This window comes from Limulus polyphemus, unplaced genomic scaffold (assembly GCF_000517525.1).
Source record: "Limulus polyphemus unplaced genomic scaffold, Limulus_polyphemus-2.1.2 Scaffold2505, whole genome shotgun sequence".
NCBI lineage: Eukaryota > Metazoa > Arthropoda > Merostomata > Xiphosura > Limulidae > Limulus > Limulus polyphemus.
The window spans coordinates 35344-38925 of record NW_013668115.1 but is presented as its reverse complement, the minus strand read 5'-3'; the positions used below and the strand labels follow the sequence as shown (position 1 = coordinate 38925).

At 28.9% G+C, this 3582-nt stretch overlaps 1 protein-coding gene across 1 annotated transcript in view; it reads left to right on the top strand.

Moving 5' to 3' along the window:
• Positions 1-3582, top strand: part of LOC106467145 (inositol-pentakisphosphate 2-kinase-like) — a 31874-nt gene that overhangs the window by 13164 nt on the left and 15128 nt on the right. Inside the window, exons 7-8 of the mRNA XM_022395280.1 lie at positions 1397-1455; positions 2944-3016. Of these exons, the coding sequence (XP_022250988.1) occupies positions 1397-1455; positions 2944-3016 (132 nt within the window). The remainder of the gene's footprint in view (positions 1-1396; positions 1456-2943; positions 3017-3582) is intronic.

Here is a 3582-nt window from a genome sequence, read left to right as displayed (position 1 = left end):
TAAACGAATGTAGTTTCATGTTACAATTTGAAGTCATTCTAGAAAGAAAAAAGGGTAATTTAGATTTATTTAATTGACCGATTCTGTTTTAAGATAGAGTAGAGAAAATAACAGATAAACTATAAAGTTTTACTGCCTTTAGGAGGTGTTAGGGATTACACAAAGGAAATTTGAGATTTTTGAGTTGACGATAAGTATTCTTAATTTTAATATGAAAATTACTTTGCATACGGACTATTCAAAACAAATACTCAATATATTCATGGACAAATCTTTATTTTATTAAAAATACTTCACTAAAAAACATGATTTTTTGTATGTGAAAGACTTATAATATTAACTGAAAAACTGCCAAATTTTGTGAAGATATACACACAATTTTGAACGTTAGAAGTAGTAAATCTATAAAGACTTTAAACGACTACAAAGAGGTCACGTAGTCGGTCAAATTGACCGAGCTCGTGTTGAGATAGTTAAGGAAGTTTATAAATGTGAATAAAGAAGAGTTGAATTGAACAAAGTCATTTATAAATGAGGAATGATTATTAAATTAAGTATAATGTCTTATTTTGTGCTGGAAATAACTATAAAATCATCACCTTTTGTTAAGATAATTTTGGAACATTTCAATAATTTTCAAACGAATAACAAGGTTCTCTTTTAATGATTTCTGCTACATATACGGAATTCATACTAATCACGTCATATGAGACATAAGTCTTACTTAGTACAGAATTCATACTAGGAAGCGCATCATACAAGATAAGTTTTATCTAGACAGTGATTTTAGATGTTGCTTAGCAACAAAATATGACTAAGATAACAATACATTTGGTTGTTAAGGAGAAATATCTGAAACAGGTTTGAAAGGTGTTTTTTTTTAATAAGAAATGCCTAGAATTTTAGGTTAACTTTTCTCATGTAGAGAGCTCTGTAACTTGAAACTGCAGGAAGTGTTTTTGTGATTTTAAAGATAATTGTTTTATAAACCAGGACTTATTTTCAGCAAAACCCTATTAATCTTGAAACAGAGAACAAAGAGATAATCTTTAGATAAGCTTATATCTCTTCTTCAGTTAATAGAGGAAGAGGGTATACTTTTATAATTGACAGTTTTTATTTGTCTTCAGTTAATGGAGGAAGAGGGTATACTTCTATAATTGACAGTTTTTTATATGTCTTCTTCAGTTAATGGAGGAAGAGGGTATACTTCTATACTTGACAGTTTTTATATCTCTTCAGTTAATGGAGGAAGAGGGTATACTTTTATAATTGACAGTTTTTTTATATGTCTTCTTCAATTAATGGTGGAAGAGGGTATACTTTTATAATTGACAGTTTTTACATACCCCAGAAATTATCAATAAAGTTGTTATTCTTTAATTGATTTATATAGGTAAAAAAAGGAACCAAACCCTCTATCAGTCAGTATTGTCCATTGGATCTATTTAGTGGGTAAGTACAAGAACACAGGTTTTACAATTTACATAAAACTAATGTGCAATTTATGGCATTTTTCATCTTGCAATGGTTTATAAGGCTTAAGTTCATACTCTTTAGTGTCTTAATTTTGTTTTTTTATTCTGACATTAAAAAGTAATAAATAATAGTAAGCTTGATTATTGACATGTTCCGAACTTTCATCTGGGCTTGTTTGAAATCAGTAGATGACTTTCAAACCTATTTTATAGATTTATAAAAATTGTTTAACTGTTACAATTCATTTGTTTGTTCTACAGTGCAGAACTTCTGAATTTTACTTTTTACAAAACAAATTATGTATCTTTAAATAGCCCCCTCCCAACTATAACTCTGCCTGAACTTGGCTGAAGTAATTTATTTACATAGATATTCTAGTGAAAGTTTACTCCATTTATGAACTCTAAGCCTAAACAGTATATGAAAACTAAAACAGTAGTTTTAAATACTCTCTTAATTCAATAAGTTTCTTGATATCTCTCTCATCCTTATTTACACAGTCAAACAGTATTATAGTATTATTGATAATTTATGTTAGAACTAGGTCTAGTTATTCAGAAGGATCCAAATTTCCCGTTCAGCATACTGCAAAAATGTTATCTATAATCCATTTTGCAACACAACTCTGTAGAAAGATAAAAGAAAAAGTATTCGTATTACAGAAAAAATTGCATTTTAAAAGTTGCAACATGAAACTATTTACAAAGTATTAATGACATGCTACTTCACTAAAACTTTTAAATGGGAGACCTTTTCTTTGTCTAAAGTTTTAATTATAGAAAGAGCCACTGTAGGATTGTAAAGGTCTCTCAAAAAGCGATACAATCAGAAGACAAGCTGGAAGTACATGTATTCTGAATTTTAGATATTTAAAAAATATTTCTAATGCATCAAATATGTGGTTTAGAATTTTCATCATTGATATGAAGTGTGAATTATCATTAATATACACAGTTAAATAGCTATCTAATGACTGAAACTTTTAATAAATTACAGCTGTAAAGACAATGAACATCATGTTGTAAAGACATTTTTAATTTTTTAAATTATTTTTGACAATTTTTGGTGTAATTGGAAACCTTGTGTTTAAAAAGCTCAGTTGAAGCTGATACAGTTGTTATATCTCTACTCACAATAAAAGTGCTAAAAGAATTTCACTTTTTCCATTCTTGGTTAAGTTTTTCTTTTCTAAAGTTTGAGAAAGATTGAAAGAACTGTCATGTACATTTACATGGCAAAGAATGAGTTTATATAGATATAGAAATTCAGCTTGTCAGAAAAGCTGTTTGTAAAGTAACATCACATTAAAAGTTTCTAGTAAGAAAAATATGTATTCTTTACCAAATTCAGTGTACTACACCATGCCATTTTTTTACACCAGACTTAGCTTAGATTATATTTTCAGCCACAAAAGTTCTATGTCATAATAATGTGTGTTTTTGTGTTGCTATTTTTATTTGCTAGATGTCCACATCGTATGAAGGTAGCCATTCAGAATCTTTTTAAAACTCCCCAGAACAACCTGAGAATTGTCCGGGTGAGATTTTTCTCAGTAATCTAAATTACTTGTAAGAAAATGTGCTCAGATTTGTGCTTCATATCAGATAATTCAGTTTAATTTTGTAAGTTTTTATTATGATAGATTTGATGTTTATTGTAGTCGGTTTATGAAAAATACAGTTGACAGTGATCATTCGATATACATTGTAGATTACACAGGCCTGCGATGGTTTTATTGTCTTGAAAGTTTTACATGTTCTACAGTAATTCCTGTATGCTTAATCCGAAAATGATATCTATTTTTTGCCATTACACACAGGTTTTTCACAAAACATCATATATAGTTTTACATAAGTGAATCATTTTCATTGAAATCGGGTCACATTTTGTAATGCTTAAAATGTTAGCAACCACTGGGTGTAAATTTCTCTAGACCAATCGTCACATGAGAGTTATCGATTGTTCCAGATCCCAAGAGAAACACACCGCTATTATATAAATGGTTACCAGGCCACATGGTGTATCATTTCTGGATTTTATTTGTTTGTGCATGCACTTTGAAATTTTTTTTTTTCAATAATATTTATTCATTGTTATGGCAAC